Source organism: Abrus precatorius, unplaced genomic scaffold (assembly GCF_003935025.1).
Source record: "Abrus precatorius isolate BTA unplaced genomic scaffold, Abrus_2018 Scaffold153, whole genome shotgun sequence".
NCBI lineage: Eukaryota > Viridiplantae > Streptophyta > Magnoliopsida > Fabales > Fabaceae > Abrus > Abrus precatorius.
Window position 1 is genome coordinate 922184 of NW_020874351.1, and position 19023 is coordinate 941206.

Genomic DNA, 19023 nt, shown 5'->3' on the forward strand with positions numbered 1-19023 from the left:
ATTATTTTAAATATAAAACAGGTTATCTTAAATGCATGCAATAATCATGCATAAAATTATGTTACTGTGATCTAATTAACATTATGTAAAACGTATTTCCCGAGAGAGAAAAAAACAAAAGGACAGCATGAATGCATGATGAACTTTTTATAACTATGTGGTTGGCTGGTTGCACATTGCTTACCCATTTATCCAAACCATTTAAATCAAGGATAATTTTTTTCCCATTTAAGTTTGAAATGAGTAAATAAATAATATATATATATATATATATATATATATGTATGTATAATGATCCATAGCATGACAAATATCTAAAAAGAAATAAAGATGTAAAAGAAATGGATGAAGTAAAATTTAGAACTCGAATTTTTTCAATAAATTATGCTATGCAGATCAGAGAAAAAGGAAAGAAAAATAAATACAAACCTGATATAAAAATTAAATAGAAATTTTGTGATGTTAGAAATTAGAACATCATATATGTCAGCTGCAGCAAGCTCATCAATGGTATTCTGAACCCGAAAGTCCAAATCAAATCTTGCTGCATTAATTGGTAAGCATTGCATCGGGTTCTCTCCTATCTAATCCATCAGCTTTGCATAATTGTTTCTTGACCTCAGAAAGACATCGATCCTGACATCATGCATGAATCATCATGCAATCTGATTATCAGATCTTCCTTTGCATCGAGTGTTTTGTGACCATGCAGTCTTTCAACTTTTTTTGTGTAAAGTGATTATATTAAGGGTGGGTTTATTTTATAATTCAGGATAATTGGGTTTAATATATAAAAATCATTTAAAATGAGCATTTTAACTAATTTTAATAAAAATTTCATATTGATATATGTTTTTATTTTAAAAAGTATAAAAAATTTAATAGCAAACCAAACAGAAACTAATACATGCAATAATCATAATTCTTTATCTTTTATTCTTGTTAATTGTTTTTTAAAAAAAGAAGTAAAATTACAACCCTTGAGCTGGAAGCTTGTAACATAGTTACAGTATATAATAATATTAATTTAATTGAATATTTTACATTAATTTAATTTAACTATATAATAATATTAAAGCTTAAATATAATTTTTATTTTAATCTTTACATTTTTACAACTTTTCGATTATAATTTTTTTATTAACTTGATCTCACAAAAATTAATATCTGATAATTTTTTAATCAGTTACTTTGTTGTCTTTTAACAGTTACCACTTGACTTTTTACAAAAAAATATAAACACTAAAATAAAAAAATAGTTAAGCCTAATATTAATTAATAAAAATCTAAAAAAATAGTTTATTACTTTGTCACTTTACAGATAAATTCATTAAGAAAAATTCCAAAATTTGGGAGTAATACATTTCTCTTTTATTTTGTAATGGAATTATGAGAAACTTTGAATGAAACTATTAAGAAATTGTGGAAAGTGAAAAGTTTGAACTTATAATCCCCAAGTTATTTGCATGTACCTGGGCGATGGCCGATCAAAAAGAAAAAGATTTGTACAATCAATCATATATTACAATTGCAGTCAAACAATCTTTTCCTTGACGACACCCTGACGCTCTCCTCATCTCATCAGATCAGATTTTATACATAAAACTCATTCACTATCCCTTCTTTTCTCCCTCTCCCATCTCATTACCCTTCAACCCAAACACAGGGACGTAAATCATTATCAAATTTGTTTTTTCTTCTTCTACCTTTTACGTCAATTCTGCTTTATATCCTTAATCAATTCAGTACAAAATAAATATTAAAAAAATTGTAGAGAAAAAATGACAAATGAACTGGACTATAATGTTTCATAAATTAATAAAAAATAAAATCACATATTAATTAAAATAGAAGAGCAAAGAGAGTAGACCTATTCTTTATAAAAGGAAATCCACGTTCAAGAATGCAATTACTAATCACTGCCATGCACCAAAACTTTCTCGTTTCCTTCTCTCATGGTGTTATACTTATTCAACTCTTTCTATCATATTATTTATTTATATTTTTAAAAGCAATTAACCTTAACTAGATTATATATAAATATTATTTTAACATGGGTATTGGGAACCCTACGGGGTGCATAATTTAATACCCTCTGAAAGGTGTATCCCTACAGGGTAGAGGCAGCCTAGGAAAGACAAACATGTAAATACGAGGGATTACAGTCTTATCAAAATTGACAGCAATATCTACATTTCTCTGAAAATATAAAAATAAATATCAAATTATTTCATTTGATCAATTTTCTTGAATCAAGCCGATATAAATAGTGGTTGCACTTTCCAAATGCCTCGCCACAATCACCATCCATCATCACCATGAACGGCGAATTCTTCTTGCACGCGCCATTAACAACCACTTATTCGCTTGTTCATCACGCATCATCCCAATCGCACTTCCCATTTCAACAGCCTCACGACGCAAGAACTAGCGAAAGGACGCTCGAAGGAATCGCCGCGGTCGTCGGAGAACACGTTCTGTTCGGGCCAAAATCGACGCCGCGTTCTGGTTTCGTTTCAGAGCGTGGCGCGCCGAAGAAGAAAACAGAGAAAACCTGTGGCGCGTCGGCGAACAAGAGCTACAGAGGAGTGAGGAAGAGGCCGTGGGGAAGGTGGTCGGCGGAGATACGCGACCGCATCGGTCGGTGCCGCCACTGGCTTGGGACGTTCGACACTGCGGAGGAAGCGGCGCGTGCGTACGACGCGGCTGCAAGGCGCTTGAGAGGTTCGAAGGCTCGGACTAACTTCAATATACCCTCAGTGTTGCCGTTAACAACGTCTTCGGAAGCGAATGGGGTGAGTGGTGGTTCGGTGAAGCCGAAAACCGCACGCAACAGCGCTCGGAAGTGTTCCTCTGTGGAACAATTGTTCAGTGAGGTTCCCCAAGTTCGTAGAGAACGAGAGTGTGAAGTGAACGACAGTGTAGAGGTTGAGTTGAAGCTGGGTGTGAACTTCAGTGTTACAAGCACTAGAATGGTGATGTAGGTTTCTTAAAATTAATATTAATAATAGTGTATCAACATGTTTCTTAGGTGGCTCTTCCTTTGTTTCGTTTTGCTTGTGGTTTTTTGAGGTTGTAGTGGTTAATTTGGGTGTCAATGAATGTTCATAAACCTGGAATATAGTTTTGTACTTGAATGAGTGAAATGAGTGAAGAGCTTTGTTTATTAAGGAATGTGTATGTTGGCTTTATTATTGACATGCAAACGCAATCTTTGAGTATCATTATGGAAACTGATTGTTGTTTTGAAGCGCTCTAATTTAACCAATTTTGGTTCATTGGTGTAACATTAGCTTAGGTGAAAGTATAAGCCATGCTAATTTTTTATCGCTGTGAATCTATGACTTATTTGATCATGCTTATATGTTCATATATATCGTAATTGTATGGTAGATATTGTGATAGAGATGTAAAGAAGTGGCATTGGTATTTTGTGGCATAAAAAGTGTACAACTGAGAGATGTATTCGAGGACTTGCATTCGGTAGTGGCAGTTGCAGTTGGAAGGAAACTTCTTGTGGTCAGATAATAAGCAGTGATGAAATAAAAAAATATGGTGCCAGGCCTCTTCCAACACAACTTAGTACACCCAATTCTTTTATTATTCTTTTAGGATACGATTGAAAATTGGATTTTGATGACGATGATAGATGAGGGTCATTTTTTTTTTAATATAGGTTTTTTTTAAGAAATTATCAAATATGGCATCTTTTACAAAATGACGAAAATATGGTGAATGGATAAAAATGTTAAAGGGAAATTTTAATTGTCAGTGAGCTATAGAGTTCGTTATAATATAAAAACGTCAATCACAATTTTGAATAAAAAAATAAAATTTTGTGAAAGTAAAATTGTTAATTTTAAAAGTTAGAAAAATATGAAAGATTGGTTAAAATCGTTAATGTTGATTTTTGACCGTCAGAAAGAGCTTTGACTTTTTTAAAAATATCAACGATAATCTTTAACTAATCACATATATTAGAGAATTTTATAAAATATTAAATAACGTTATAAAATGTCATTAACGATTTTAGATTGATGAAATTATAAATATTATAATATGTCTTCAGAATGAGTCGTTCTTAAAGGTAAAAGTGTAAATCAAAAAGAAAAATGAGTGTAGTTGTTGTAGTTTATTTCAATAGTGAGATTATATTGAAGGTGTGACATTTGTACGTGAGAAATCAACATTGTGAATATTCCATATAATATATCATTTGAAGATTTAAAGTATTGGCTTTATTAATATGTTCATGAAGTTAAGTTTTCAAAAATAGTATAAAATGTTATGTATCGATGTCCAGTATCAATATTTGGAAATTTTATTCAATATTATACAATTCAAATAACTAACGATGAAGGTGTTCAACAAATGTTTCAGATACATCAGTCATGTCTTCCTCCAAGTGGTATGACTGAGTTTTATGTTATTTTCAAAAGTATAGAAGTTGAAGCAGAATTTTTGAGCACAATGGTAGAGATAGAGATAGAATGGGAACTTAATAACAGCGAAAGTGATGAGTACGAATTTGAAGAAGAATATAGAAGTGGTGAAGACAGCAATAAGGATCTTGACAATGATATTGATGAAGAGGAGTCCCATATGGGTGGGCAACATCCTTTTGGAGAGCCACCTTTCATGTGTGAATGAGATCTTAATGCTATGCATGCTACTGAGTTTTCAGAGTATGCAAATTTAGGTATGTGATATTTGAAATTATGTTAGTGTGATTAATTATATTTCTGTTAATTAGTTTATGTTTGCTATTGGTAGGTAACATAAAGATAAATGGTGAATTGTATATTGGAAAGCAATTCAGTGACAAAGAAGTTGTTATAAGAGCCGTAAAGTATTATAATATATCAAAAGGAGCAGACTACAAAGTGTTCAAGTCGGAATCAAATACATTTTATTGTAAATGTGTAAAGTATGACTTAGATTGTAGGTGACTTCTCCGATGTAGTTTCAGGAAGAACGAGTATTTTTGGAGAATCTGAAAATACAACGGTCCACACACCTGTACTGTTGGAATCATTTCTCAAGATCACAGAAAATTGGATACAGACATAGTTGCAGAATGTATAAAGCCAATGTAATCCTTCTTTTAAAATAAAGTAGTAATTGGGGAAATTCAGTCTCGCTTTGGGTACACAATAAATTATCGAAAAGCGTGGTTGGTAAAACAAAAGACAATTGAAAATGCATTCGGTAAGTGGGAAGCCTCATTTGAAGCTTTGTCGCAATGATGCATAGCAATGTGTGATGCTGATAAAGGTTCTGTTGTAAAATTAGATGTTGTACAGGCTTATCGTAATGATGAATTAGTTCTTAATGTTCAAATATTTCAACGAGTGTTTTGAACTTTTGGTCCTTGCATTAGAGCATTTCGCCATTGCAAGCCACTTATGCAGGTTGATGGGACATATTTATATGAAAAATACAAGGGAGTTCTACTAGTTGCTGTTGCACAAGATGAAAATTAGAATATACTGCCGATTGTGTTCGCTGTTGTTGAGGGTGAGACAACATATGCTTGGAGTTTTTTCTTAGAAAATTTATGAAAATATATCATTACTAAAGATGGCGTTGGGTTGATTTCTGATCGTCACGAGTCAATTATAGCAGCAATCAGAAGAAGTAATGGTCAGTGGGAACCTCCAAGAGCATTTCACATGTATTGTATCAAGCACATTGCTGCAAATTTCTTGTGTAGATTCAAGGCTCCTAACTTGCATAAACTTGTTGTTCAGATGGGTAATAAACTTGATTTTTGTATTTAAAATAATGCTATTAATATATTACTAGATGACCTTTTTTATGCTAATGAAATTTGACTTTCTTATTTACAAGTTACTTAAGAAATAAGCATGAATTTAATATTTATTATCAACGAATACAGGAGCGTGGACAAGTTTATGAAGATTGGCTTAGTGAAATACCAAGAAAAAAGTGAGTTTTAGCATTTGATGGCGAACATCGATGGAGTCATATGACGACGAATCTCGTTGAATGTATTAATTCTGTTTTAAAAGGTACCCGTAATTTTCCTATCACAACACTTATAAGAGCCACTTACTTCTGACTAGCACAATTATTTGCACATAAGGGAAGCGAGGCATATACACGGAAGAATGCTAGACATTTGTTCTCAAAAAATATTACAAGTCATCTTCAATCAAACGAGCATGGCTCAAGAAACCTTCGTGTCACGCAGTTTGACAGACGCAATGAGGCTTTTCATGTTCAGGATTTATCCAACAACGAAGAATATCGAGTTCATCTGAGACAAAGTTATTGTGACTGTGGAAACTTACAAACTGATCGATATCCATGTCGCCACGTAATTGTTGCTTGTTGTAGTCAAAATATTGATTGGCGTGTTTATGTGAATGAAGTCTATACCATCAATCAAGTATACAAAGTTTACAAAAAAGAATTTGGAGTTGTAGGGAATGAATCAAAGTGGCGCAAATACTGAGGTTCCAACCTTTGTCCTAACCCCGCCTTAAAGTGTACTTTGAAAGGATGTCCCAAATCAACTCGTTTTGTTAATGAAATTGGTACGAGACAAATGAGGCAAGCACCACGTTGTACTCTATCTCGAGGCGAAAACCATAGTTGTACCCGTTGTCCTAATGTTGCTGGCCCTAGTTCATAAAGATTAATAGTGATGCTTTCTTGCGTGTTTATGTTGTTGTTATTGATTAACATCCATGTTGTAGTCTTTTATATTCTGTTATGAAATTGGTGTGTTGTACTTTGATAACAATAAACGATTGTGTTAATTTGCTCTAATCTTTGTCAATTATCTTTAAATGTAATCAAATTTTGAAATTTAATCAAAAGTTTAGAAATTTAATCTAAAACATCGTTGATTTTCAATTTCACAAACTACAACTCATAAGTTCATAAACCTTAATGACAAGTACAAAAACAACTACGACACAAATTACAGAAACCATCATGACAAGTACTAAAACAAATACAGAAATTACTATCATCATTTCTCTTTTTTCTTCTTTATTAATGAAAGACTAAATCTATCAGGAGGATGTGTAAACGGACGTAATATGCGAGAAAGGAATTCCCTTTGTCTTTCAGGTTGAGCTACATCCTCTACACCACGTTGAGTGTCTATGTCCTCATATGTTGCATCCATATCTGGTATAGGATCTAGCTGTAGGACATTTTGTGATGGGTGGGTGTCTGAATATTCTTGAGGAGTGAAATCCCACAAGCTAATTGGCATAAACCATTGCACAGGTAGAGCATCATACACTGGTTCTGGTCAATTGATCAATTGGATTTTTACAACCTTATTTCCTCTCATTCTTAGCTCATTAATCCTCTTTTGTGCCTAAATTAGTTTGAATTGAATTATTTTATGATGTTTGAATTTTATTTGGGTTTTATTTAATTTTTTCAGTATTTGGCAAATTCTAATACTGTTTTGGTTTCTGGACCATATCTTGAGTTGTAGAACTCATTTCATTGTGATTCTTGATTTGTAGGAAAGCTAAGAGAAAGACGCACAATTCCTATGAGAGGTTGAAACTAATTCTGATGATAAGAAGCTGAAATTAGGCCTGGAAAAAGTTGGAACGCTACACTCGTAGTTTCTAACCTTGGTGCAGTATTTGGGCCATATCACCAAAAATACCACCAAAGATCTTCGTGAATTCATCATGGATACTGAGCAGCAATTACAAGCATAACTTTCCCTCAAGAATTCGAATTTGAACAAATAAGAATTCCAAATACAGCTATTGAGTAAAGGATTAATGTAATTGAATAATTATTAATTAGGTTTTATGTTTTAACCCTTAAGATCCTGTATTTAAATTAGGACAGCAGGCTGTAAAAGGGTTGGTTGGGACGTTAGGTTAGATTAGGTTTATGTTTTAGGGTTTTCATTTTTCTTCTTTGTCTTTTCTATTTTTACCTTTCATTTTCCTCCATTAATAGAGGCTTAGACTTCCTCCTAGTCCAACAATTGAAAAAGGACTAAGACACTCTTGAAAATCGATTTCGCAATTTATTCAACAATAAATTCGATTTCATTTCTTCCTTCTTTCTCCTTTTGCTAATTATGATTTTGAATTGAAGTTCTTCGTTTGGATTGATAATTGTGCAATTGTTTGTTTACATATTATTCAGTTGATGTATATAATTAATTCTTGAAGGAGTGTTAATTAGATTTTTAGGTTTGAGATCTAAGATTCATGGCATTGGTGAATTAAATTAACACAAATCGATTAGGTTCTAGAGGTTTCTGAACTTTGAGCGAATTGTATGTTAATCAAATGCATGAGGGTTCTCGTGTGAATGCTTAATTTGAATTGAGGTTTCATTCGAATTTAATGTTAATTACTAATTTGTTGGTTGATGTATCTTCTTAGAATCCGATGATAGAGTGGTCGTAGTTCTTCTAAATTCTTGGATTAGAGCCTTTAATTCTTGTTAACTTTTGATTCTAATTAGTGTTATTCTATAAATCAAACCCTCTCTAAATTTATAATCATATAACATTATCATCATTGGGAGACGACTCGAATTGCACCTCTTACTACATGATTTTTATGCAATTTGGTTTTTATTAATTTGTCTGAGCGCGACACTCGTGATCATCGATACACATCCTGCTCATTTACAGGAACATCTTCCGTGGTTGCTGATTCATTTAGGTCAAAGTTTGGACTCAAATTGTTTTGGGAAGGTGAAGATGCATCTACCACAAAATCATATGTTGGAAAAAAAATCCATGAGACCTATTGCTGGTACTACTATAATCAACTGACCTTCGACCTCTTTCCTGCCTGCTTGTTTGCCCACATTGAATAGGTTATGGTTGTGCTGATTGTTCATCCCATTGAAAAGGTTGTCACTCTTTCCTTTCAGGTGACCAATAATACTCTTGATTTGGTTGTACAGAAGCTGATGGAATGTCTTGTGGCTGGATAGGTGATACATCCATAGAAATGTCTTCATGCTTAGAAAGTGACAGCTCTATAGGCAACATTTCTTGTTCAGGTGTTGGGTTTTCCATTTGTGGGGATAACCATAGCCATTTTATTGCATATAATGTGTACCATGCCCAATATTCATTAGAATGATAAAAATTCTGAGTTTGGACTCCTTGCAAAATATGTTCATGTCGATGCTCCCATATCGTCACCCAATCGTGATGTATGATTGTCCAGTCCTTTGGTTCTTTTGCTCCACGTAGGTTCCTGTTATGTACTCCTTGAAGTTGTTGGGGCTAAAGAGGAATAGGCTGAGCATATCCAAATTGACATATAACAGTTGACTACACTTGTTGTTCACGCCTCACTTCATCTAGAGTTACTGCATTAATTTCATCATTCACATATGGTCTTCACAAAAACTGCAATAAATATATAAGTTAATATTAACACCTCATTAATAAAGGGTTTCATGATGTAACATCTTAATAATATTTTTTAAAACTCTTTACCTCATTAAGACCCATTTGATCCAATGCTAATCTAATATTCTGAAGATTCTTAAACGGAGTTTTTGTTGAATATCACAATCATCACCATCTAAGAGCAAGTGGAAATATTAGTAGTTCTTCTGGGATTGAAGCCATGGGAGGCGATGTCATGCCCACATCTACAAAAGTATCAAGCAGCCACAAATTTCTTTAGTATCATGTCTAGAAGCTTGATCTAAGCCTCTAAAAAGAAAGGCCAAGCATGTTGATCCCCAACTATAATTGCCAATTTCATTCACATCTATTAACAACTACAGGAGTTTTGCATGTACTACTGAATTACTTTTATTTAGCATCAGAACATGTCCTAACAAGTAAAGAATATACCCACGAGCATGTTGTTGTAACCTAATGTCAAAATTACAAGGAAGCAAACCAAGGTGCTAGGATAGTCACTTTAATTTAATTTCTGATCCGTCAATGTTGTTTGAATCAGGTCAGCCTCCTATTAAATTTTCACACATATTATGTATAACAATAGTAAAAGGGTTTGTAGAACAAATCACTGCTACACCGCTGATCTTAAGTCCAAGTAACATGTATAAATCTTCCAATGTAATTGTGCATTCTCTACATACTAAGTGAAATGTGTGTATTTCAGGTCTTCAACGTTCCACTAATGCATATATCAGCGACCCTTTATTTGCATGTCACAAAATTAAGAAATTCGATCAAATCTACCATGTCATAAAATTTTCATAATTTTAATCTTTAGAGGTGTTATTGACAAGTGACGAGAGCGTAACATTTTCATTACCTGTTATAAATAATTAAAAAAATCATTATTACTAAAACAACTATCTATATTACATAAATAGTAATAAATATTTAAAAAATTATAAAATTCTTATAAAATCAAACTTTATTATAATAATATAATTGACAAAAATATTTACAACAAAATTACAATGTACTTCAAATCATATATAATCAAATTTAAATTAGCATAACAAATAAATGATAACACATTTTAAAATAAAACTTACGAGCTTTTTATTTTAGGCTTTTTTCAACACAAATTCAGCATTTTTTTAATTTTAATTACCATAACAATATAAATTATTATAAAAAATCCAGATTTACTTTTACTTACAAAAAGAAAATCAACTACTATATATTCTTAATGTTATATTTTATTTATTAAAAATTAATCTATAATTAAAATACACATAAAAAATATATTAAATAATATAGAAAAACTTACATTTAAATTTTAAATTTGTTCCGAAATATGTTTCCTTGAATCAACGGTTGTATCTTTAACCATTTTTTCTGCAATTTTAATTTTTTAACCTCTAAATATAACTTTTTCTATTTTTTCCTCCTAATTTTCTACTACCTCTCTCGACCTTCTCTCTATTTCTCCAGAATCTCACTTCTTCTTCAACTTTGTCCCACTCCTTTTCTCGCATGCAGCAAATATATAAGCTTAAAATCACCATTAGCGTTTTAAAATGTTCAAAATCGCCAACGTTGACTTTACAAAGTCAAATTCCCTACATGGCAGCATACAAAATCGCCAACAATGAGTTTACTATCGCCTAGACCCGCTTGCATCGATTTAATGATACAACTTTTGTAAAGCTGCTTTTGACCAAGCTAAAAACGCCTTTGGCGATTTTAGTCTCTGCTTTGAACCCTTGCATGGAACTATTTACGTAAAATCGCATTTGACATTTTTAGTTACGCCATATTCTTGTAAATGTGCAAAAAAAATCATATTTTAGTATTTACCATTTATTAATCTCATATTTAAATTGCTTTCTCCGATTAGATGAAGGCACATTCTATATTTTTATTTTTTTAGTTTACTAATTTTTAACATATATTTAATATGTTTTAAAAACTTTATGAGAATTATATTTTAAATTTTCAAAATAAAATTTTAATCATTTTTAAATTTCATCATAAAAAATATTTTTTTTATTCTCCCATCTTAAAATTATTCCGAAGGAAAATAAAATGAGTATTTTAAGAAAAAAAACTAATTGTAAAAATTCACAATCTTTAACATATGTAATTATTAGATTTAAGAAACATAATTAATTAGAAATTTTCAAAGCAATTAATAACTTTAATTTTTTAAATATATAAAATAACTACTAAATAACGATAAGGTTGTATATTATGTTTGAATTGTTATTGATGTTTAAAGTTTTGTAAAAAAAATCAAGAAAGGAATTAATATTATGAATCTTATAGAAAGTTACTACCAAACTTCTTATTAAACCTCTTATCTATTGTATTTATTAAAAACTCAACGTTCCATTATTCTCTATTAAACAAGATTAATAATAAAACTGAAATATTATTAAAAATTGAATCAATCATAAGTAATACACATTAAAAATATGTTCTATTATTTTCCTTAGTAGCCATGGTGAGCTAGGTGTTTTATAAATCTTTTTTTAAGTCGATATGATGACAAAGTCGAAGGCATAGGAGTAAAGTTTGCTTAAAGAGGCAAAGAAAAATCTGGCTAGGGAGGACTTAGAAATATCTAGAATTTTTATTTTTCATGTATAAAATTAAATTTTAAAATCTTATTTTGAGATATATTACTTTAAGAAATTTTTAATAACACACTATTTTAAATATACTTTAACGACATTTTTTTTATAATTTATTAACTTTAAAATAAATAAATAAATTATAAAATAAAATATTTTTAACTTAAAAAATAAACTATATGCATAAAATATACTTAAAAGTGTATTATTAGCCTTTATTCTTAAATTAACTCGTTTGTTGCTTAGAAGATTTGAGCATGACATATGAACCTAAGACTTTTTATATTTGAGAAATTATTGTTTCATTTTCCTTTTTTACAAATAATTATAAAAAAGTTTTAATTTTATTTTCAAAATTTATATTTATTATTTGTGTATAAATATTTTAAAATAAAAATATCTATCTAATTATTAGTTTATGGAAATAAGCCCATCATTAATTTTGATCTATTTTGATGGTGAAAATCAGCCTGGAATCCGCCTTACTTTGATGGTGAAAATATAAAGAAAATGTGTGTCAGCTGCTTCCTCTTGTTGCAGATCTGAGTAGCCATGGCACCAGTAAGGATTTGATATGTATAGCACCTTTGATTGACTGATTGCACCCCTAAATAATAAATTTAAAGTAGAAAAGATAGCACTGTCACAACTACACTTTCGAGCTTGAATCAATTCAAATATTCATACTATGCCAAAAGCAAAATTCCCCTATTTATTCACATAAATGATGCCAGCTACAAGAAAAGAATGCAATGTTACAATATCATGTCATTAAACTTATTATTTATCTATTTTTTATTTTTAAATGAACAAAAGAATATTAGTCAAAATTAATAATTAATATTATTTAAAAATTTTACATATAAAAAAATAAGAACAAAATTCTTATTGTTTCTGAACAGATAAACACGAACTACAATAACGTTCTTTTATGGGTATTATAATGTATTGACGTATTCATATAACTTAAAATAGTTCTCTCATTTCTATTATTTGTAAGGTTAAGTAATTAATGAAATAAATTATGTTAAAAGAAAAATATAGTAACAAATCATAAAAGATAACCAAGAATTAACAAAAAAAAAAAAAAAGAAAGAATAACCTAAGATACTATGAGATATTTTTAAATGTATTTTTTTAAATATTTGATTTCGTTTATATACAATCTTAGACTATCTTTTCAAGTTTTTACAAAATTGATTACGTATCTATCTTTCAGTCTAAAGAATAGAGCTTTATTAACAACTTCTTTCCTGGTAAAGGAAAAAATGTAGTGAATAAATCTTGATTTTAAGTTTTAAATAATAATTTGAATAGGAGAAACCTGATAACTCAAATCATAGTTTGAATAAAAAGAAAATTATATATATTGAATTTGAATATTATTATACTTATTTTTAATGTAAGTATTTATTATGCATATTGTTAAAATAAAATTTCAACTATCGTTAAAAAATAATACAAATAATATGTATGATATTGTCCATAACTTTTATTTTGTTTTTAATTAACATATTTAGAATACACATTCGCATATTAAATTCATTTAGATTATTACATTATCAAATTTATTTTAAAATGAAAAGATGTCAACCTTTTTTTAATCAAGCAAGACATTATTCTAACGGTTACATTATCTAAATTATTAGAACTTGAGGTTATACAGTATATTATGTATACAAATAAAGTTTATTTGAATTGATTTCATAATTTATCAGAGTCAAGTTGTATTTTAAACTTAAAAGATACTTATGAAAATATTTATAAATCAGCCACCAACTATCTATAACTATATTTTAAGAGTATATCTTAATTACTTTTTAACAGTTAAATACAATTTCTTTTATATATATATATATATATATATAACGTGAAAGAAGGAAAATCCTAGGAAATGATGAGTTGATGACAGTCACCATCTACGTTGATTGTTGACATTTTTTCCCCTCTGCACTTTATTTTTTTCATTAGAATGCAGGGAGAAAAAGAAGATAGTAATTAAAATAAATAAAATGATAAGAATTTTGCGACAATTGTTGCAACTAGCAAAAAGTTCAAAGCGCAAGCCCAAGCCTCACTTGCGAGTTATGGTCAACTAGAATCTGAAAAAAGCCAGTAACGTGATTATTGACCAACCAGACATTAGTCAAGGTAGGGTTCATATGATGCTCATGACTGTATGTCTGTATAATCATGTACTAGTGTGTCTGTCATTGGGCCAACCCAAAATGTGCCACTATTCCCCATCAAGTGTTCGACTCCAATAACTGAGAATTGGGAGACCGGACTCGGATGAAAGACGACAAACAAGATTTGAATCTAAATACAATTTTCATATATATCAGCAAAACACGTTATTTATACAAGGAGAGATTAATCAATTTTGAAAACATACTAGTTCTTGACTGAACAAGTTTACTAACTCATTAAGCACCCTTTTTAGTTATTTTTCTTTTTCACTGCATTGGATAAAATCTCATGCTAATACGTTAGTCATTGTGGGAAATGCTAATCATATTTCACTATAAACTTGAGAGAACCAAAAAATCTCAAAATCATATCAAACGCAGACAACATTGCTACAAGAACCAAAATCCTTGAATTATCTTATAGTAGATCATGTAATTACATTTATCAGTAAATATTTCTATAATGAAAGAGGAAAGGGATAGGGATGGCCCCGAAGAATCTTTGAACAATGTAGAATCAAGTAAAAGAATGGAACTATGCCTAACGTAAAGGATCTCTACACTACCCTCAGTATCATGAATCAAAAAATAATTTCTGTAGAATGTAACTGTGGGAAAACTAAATGGTTTACCACCTAAAATTACATTAGCACAACCTAGGTTAGTGCCATGTGTTGGACTTATTGTGAGTAAACATGTAAGTAAGCAGAATATTCCTTATTAACTTAATTCAGGAATGTCGTTGGAGTTTAAATCTTCCCCTATGGGTATATTTAGATCCGGAAGCAAGAATGAAGATTCTTGGTTACTAATCTCTTTCTGCTTTGAGGAAGCAATTGCTATACGAACAAATGATTCATCATTAAGGACCTTGTCTTGGACTGTTTGTGCTGGATGGCAGTGAGCCTCCACAAACTGTGGTGGGTAAAGGATCGCTTTCCCAGTTTTGTAGGTCTGTTGTGACGTCAAATCAAGCTGTTACAAGAAGTCAAAGCATGATTAGATTCTAATAAATCATAGAATTGTGTCCATACCAGTTATTTCAAATATTAAGAAGTCTCGAACTTCGTTATGTAACAAAGAATGAGATAGAAGAACAAGAAAAGGGTAGAAGAACAAGAAAGTTACCTTTATTTTCTTTAAGCTTTCGTTTGTTGCTTTTTTTTTCTCCATGGTGAGATGCAAGGATGCAAGTTCCTGTTTAAAATTCCAAAATGGAAACGAACAATAAGAAAGACGTAACTCTGTGTGTGTGTGTGTGTAGAATATAAAAATTAGTACAAATCAAACATTTTTCAAAATTTTCTTTTCTTTCAACAGCAATTTCTCCTCCTGTTGTAGTTCAGCCAGTGTCTGCAAACAGGACAAAATTTAAAAACAATAAGATATTGCTATTTTCACTAAGAATTAGCAACTAAGAATAAATACATACATCTGTAGAAAAAAAAAATTATAAATACCTTTCTCTTTCTCGACCTTTTAGCTGTGGTTGTTTCACCGGGATCTACAGCCTGCAACCAAATATAGCAGAGCTTATTATTCATCACATTACAAACCAAACTCTTGGAATATGCAGAGTGAAAGAACATGATGATATGATGATTTCTAATTCCGGTTGAACAACTCTTTGTCTTCGAACTTGAGTACCAAAAGTTTTTGGGGTGACAAAGTTGAAATATATCATTACTACATACAAGCAATAAACCAGACAGTATTATTGCTTTGAGAACATTAAAGATTACTATTGTATGACAGAAGAAAATCAGAGACAGGAAAGCTGCAATTCAATCACCAAAAATTCGTTTTCTTATAGGCGTGTCACTGTTCAAATAATTATTAAATGAACAAATAAGCATACATTAAGATTTTTCTGAATATTAGATCTTTTCCTCCTTTGACTGAGACTCGTTAGAGATAGAACTATGTAATATTTACAAACAAGCACCAAGTAATAAAGAGGTGATCAGATTAACCCCGCATCCTCATGAATGGCATTAGCATAAATGTCATGTTTTGTAAAGTTTAATTACATATTTTTTAATTCATTCAAGAAATTACTAAAAAAGAAACTCCTATAGTCCTATATAATATAATCAACTTTAATTTCTAAATACTCCTCCTGTGCCAATACTCAATTAATATCTCCCATTGTTATCTATTTCTCTCCTCATTTCACATCACATTATCTATTACATCTAGTTTTTTCCTTCTTCTATTTCTATCTCTTTCAAGATTAGGGTGTCTATTAAATACTTTCCTAAACTAATATAATTAAGCAATTTCATTATCGTTGCTTATAATTTTCTGATGGGAAAAAGCAAGAAGGGAGGACTTCATCTGAAGGCTGAAGATGGTGAGGTACACCAGGGAACATACCACCATCATGTAATTATAAATGCAAATTCCCACCCGTATCTGTTTGCACAGCACAATACGCGTCCAATATATCACATTCTATCGTACCCCTTGTTTGTTTGGAAGGAAGGAAGGTGGGAGGAAAGAAAAAATTAAATTAAATTAAATTGAAAGAAAAATAGAAGGAAGGAAAATTTTAAAATTTTATTTTTAAAATTAGACTTTTTATTCCTCTTTCTTTCCTTTTTTCATTTAACCAAACAAACAAGAATGCATATCATCCGTGTTTTCCTTGCTTTTTATTTGCTTCCTCCCTAACCAAAGGAAGCAGTAATGAGTAATGACACATTGACGCTACTCTGCAATGTTCCGTACTATATCACGAAAATCCCACATTGTAAGCCATAAGATGCCATCATTTCTAAAATAAATACATCATCCATTCTACTGGCACGTACACCTAGGTACTAGTGAGAGTTAAAATATTTTTCACACTAGGACAAATTTTTAAAAAGTAAACATAATTTTTCTTTTTTATTATTAAGTAATAATTCATACTAATTTTTTTAAAATAATTCAAATTCACTCTTTATATATAAAAATAACATAAAATTTCTATTAACAATAAAAACTACTAAAAGAAGTGTACAAAAAAAGGATTGATCATAGCATTTCTCTCATAAAAAAAAGGCATTGCTAACGCGAAATATCTTAATTAAAAAGACCCTTATAAGTCCCAAACTCAATTAAAATGTGTTTGTGTCATTAATTTGGTGACAACATTTCCCCATATGGAAGCTAACAAATTGTCTCCACCAAGCACCCCTTTTTCTCCAACTTCATTATCCTTTCTAGGTGGTTTAGTTGCATCACATCTTCAGTTCTTCATACTAATCTTTTATTATCATGGAGGATAAAATAAATATAAAAGTGAAGCCAAAACCGGTTCATTTCTTTTCCTATCAGAGTCTCCATATCAACTCGGAATAAAATATACCAAAAAATTTGACCAAAGATTCTCACTTTGTAGACCCCACTATTAGCGGGCATAAAAAGACTATGTTATCCTTTGGAATAACAGAGCCAGCTAAAAACCTGCATATACACTATCCCGCAATAAATATTATTATTATCCTTGGGAATATCATGTTCGCAGTAACAATAATAACCATTTTTCCAAGTAACAATTCTTAAAGTATTCATCATCCGAAGTTGGGAAATAGCAATTACAGTGATAAATTAAATAAAATTACATTATTGTTTTATTTTTAATCATTTATTCATTTAAAAGTAACTAATGAAAATTATTTTGGTTAAGAACCACGAATTTTTTTTTAACAAAATATATTTTTATATTTAGTTTAGTATTTGCATCTGCTGTTATTCCGGGGAGTTACGAATGAATGAAAGTACCAAACGAGAATGCACCCGCACGGAGCGGTACAGTGGGGAAGATTACAGTGGATTATGTTATGGATGAACCTCGCAGCGCAAACACCCAAAAAGGTACACACCCACTAATAACACACACAACACCACCATAGTACATGCCACCAGAAAAAGCTGGTGGGGACTTTTTGATATTACGAAACTACCCCTTATACTCGTAGGGAGGCAACAGTTAGAATCGATGCTGCTAATAATTAATTTATACACTTATTATTTCTCTATAAAAACTTAAATTAGTTTTAAATTATTCCCTTTTTTTAATGATAATAAAAAATAATATTTTAACATATTTCTTAAAAAAAATTCCAAAGCAGTAAGGTATAAAAATAATATAAATTTTTTCATATTATATTAATAAAGTCATTTCCAATTGAGATAATAATAATAATAATAAAAAAACTAATCAGCGTAAAAACCTAAAAAGGAAAATGTAATTATGCAGAGAGACGAAAATGGCCCTTTGGCTTCGGGCGTTTACGGTAATATCCGCGGCTGAAGCGCCGAGGAAAAAACGCGAATAGTGGACGGAACGGAAGGCGTTGACGGAGATGGGAGGCGGCGAGAGGCACAGATGGGAGGGTAAAAGTGGAAATAGAATGGTAGTTTGGTCCAATGAGAAGGAAAAGTGAAAAGTGTCAGAGTGAGAGTACAAAGAAGCAGAAAAGGGAGTTTCCTACTGGGTGTTGGTTTGTTGAACCATGGTACTCGTAAAACACCGCAAAAATTAAACAAGAAAGAAAAGAAGAGGGAACGAACCTTAGATCCCGAGGCTGAGGCATGGAGAGATGGTTCGGCGTCGGTCCAGGAGAGGGGGGTGGTGGGGCTGCCCCTGGTTGATTGGGGTTTGTTGTGGTGGGGCCGAGAACGTGGCTGACGAACGGTCCAGTGCAAGTTAAGACAGGGTTGGGGGTGGCGGATGCGGAGGAGTAGGTCCGCCACGAGGGTGTCGTCGGCCAAGGCTCTCGTAACCCAGTCGTCGTCGGAGTCCGACATGAAGCAAGAAGAA

At 31.2% G+C, this 19023-nt stretch overlaps 2 protein-coding genes across 2 annotated transcripts; one reads left to right on the forward strand and one right to left on the reverse strand.

Annotated features, from left to right (window-relative positions):
- The first annotated feature begins 2318 nt into the window (after positions 1 to 2318).
- LOC113857232 (ethylene-responsive transcription factor ERF084-like) lies at positions 2319 to 2984 on the forward strand. Its single transcript, XM_027489029.1, has one exon. It carries the CDS (start codon positions 2319 to 2321, stop codon positions 2982 to 2984), a length of 666 nt encoding a protein of 221 aa, XP_027344830.1.
- An 11949-nt stretch (positions 2985 to 14933) lies between these two features.
- On the reverse strand, positions 14934 to 19010 carry LOC113857233. Its single transcript, XM_027489030.1, has 4 exons — positions 18774 to 19010; positions 15674 to 15724; positions 15342 to 15410; positions 14934 to 15188 (listed from the first exon to the last, which is right to left on the reverse strand). The coding sequence occupies exons 1-4, from the start codon at positions 19008 to 19010 to the stop codon at positions 14934 to 14936; spliced, it is 612 nt and encodes a 203-aa protein (XP_027344831.1).
- Positions 19011 to 19023: the final 13 nt, after the last annotated feature.

Bases quoted from the DNA above. Each gene is read 5' to 3' on its own strand.
- LOC113857232 (XM_027489029.1), top strand. From the start codon at position 2,319: ATGAACGGCGAATTCTTCTTGCACGCGCCATTAACAACCACTTATTCG.
- LOC113857233 (XM_027489030.1), bottom strand. From the start codon at position 19,010: ATGTCGGACTCCGACGACGACTGGGTTACGAGAGCCTTGGCCGACGAC. The intron at 15,411-15,673 runs GTATTTATAATT...AATTTTAAACAG, and splicing joins AAAGGTCGAGAAAGAGAAAG to GAACTTGCATCCTTGCATCT. The intron at 15,189-15,341 runs GTAACTTTCTTG...TTCTTGTAACAG, and splicing joins AAAGCTTAAAGAAAATAAAG to CTTGATTTGACGTCACAACA.